This window comes from Herpailurus yagouaroundi, unplaced genomic scaffold (genome assembly GCF_014898765.1).
Source record: "Herpailurus yagouaroundi ecotype Mexico unplaced genomic scaffold, PumYag 183, whole genome shotgun sequence".
In the NCBI taxonomy this organism is placed as follows: Eukaryota; Metazoa; Chordata; class Mammalia; order Carnivora; family Felidae; genus Herpailurus; species Herpailurus yagouaroundi.
The window spans coordinates 2187251-2188744 of NW_024412414.1; the positions used below are offsets into that span (position 1 = coordinate 2187251).

At 55.2% G+C, this 1494-nt stretch overlaps 1 protein-coding gene across 1 annotated transcript in view; it reads right to left on the bottom strand.

Moving 5' to 3' along the window:
• Positions 1 to 1046, bottom strand: part of RHO (rhodopsin) — a 7138-nt gene extending 6092 nt beyond the window's left edge. Inside the window, exon 1 of the mRNA XM_040491906.1 lies at positions 575 to 1046. Within this exon, the coding sequence (XP_040347840.1) occupies positions 575 to 935 (361 nt within the window). The 5' untranslated portion in view covers positions 936 to 1046. The remainder of the gene's footprint in view (positions 1 to 574) is intronic.
• Between the last annotated feature and the right edge of the window lie 448 nt (positions 1047 to 1494).

The window sequence follows — 1494 nt, forward strand, 5'->3', positions numbered from 1 at the left end:
TGTCTCTCAAAAATGAATAAATGTTAGGGGCGCCTGGGTGGCTCAGTCTGTTAAGTGTCCGACTTTGGCTCAGGTCATGATCTCACGGTTCATGAGTTCGAGACTGGCTTCGGGCTCTGTGCTGGCAGCTCAGAGCCTAGAGCCTGCTTCGGATTCTGTCTCCCTCTCTCTCTGCCCCTCCCCCGCTCATGCTCTGTCTCTTGACAATAAATGTTAAAACAAATTTTTTTTTAAAGAAAAAAAGAAATGTGGGCTGGAAACTCAGCTCTATCCTCCCACAATGTGGCCCCAGCAAGGCCCTTGACTCTTTCATCCTCAGTTTCCCTGATGCAAAGCAAGACAATGGCACCATTCTGAGATAAACAGTGTCCAATGCCTGCCCTCAATAAACGGCAGCCTAGCTTATCATTACTGACAGTGTTTGTTGATTAAGTGGAGAGCGCTGATGAATGTAGAGGGGAGAAGGCCTCTTAACCACCATCCCCAAATATGGAGTTCTCTCCAGATCCCTCCACACCCTCCCCACCGCTGACTCCTGACTCCCCCAGCCAGCCACCCATACACCAGTTCTTACCGCCCAGTGTGGCAAAGAAGCCCTCCAAATTGCATCCTGTGGGCCCAAAGACAAAGTATCCATGCAGAGAGGTGTAGAGGGTGGTGGTGAAGCCACCGAAGACCATGAAGAGGTCGGCCACGGCCAGGTTGAGCAGGATGTAGTTGAGAGGCGTGCGCAGCTTCTTGTGCTGGACCGTGACGTAGAGCGTGAGGAAGTTGATGGGGAAGCCAAGCACGATGAGCAGGAACATGTAGGCGGCCAGCATGGAGAACTGCCATGGCTCAGCCAGGTAGTACTGTGGGTACTCGAAGGGGCTGCGTACCACACCCGTTTTGTTGGAGAAGGGCACGTAGAAGTTCGGGCCCTCCGTCCCATTCATGGCTGTGGTCCTGGTGGCTGCCCCGGGGGCGGCTCAGACCCAAGAGTGCTGCTGAGGCCTGAGCTTGGCCACCCAGGGCTCTGGCTGGACGACTCTGGGCTCTAAGCAGCCCCCCCCCCAGGCCCTTATAAAGTGACCTCCCCTCCCTAAGCTCCTGGCTGAATCAGCACCTGGAAGATTGGGGGCATTATTAATCATACTAATCCCCCACTACTGCAACTGGGGGCCTAATTGGCTTCCAAGAGGGGCCAAGGTGACTCTAGGCAGAAGCCTGGGGCCAGAGAAGGGAGGTACTGGGGACCCTGGGAAAGGGCAGGAGGCCCAACCCCAACTCTTCTAGTCCCCAGGAATCTCTGCCCATCTCAGTCTGTTGGCCTTGGCCTGGCATTGGGACCTCTGGCTCCACGCCCACGTCCCCCTCATTTCATGCCAGAGGACTTTGTCTTCCTCCCCACTGGACCATGAGCTCTCTGGTTCTCCTCTCAGTCTCTCAGCCTCTTACCTATTTCTTCCCCACCTGTCACCTCCTGGCTCAGTCCCTAATACTAGTCCATCTCAC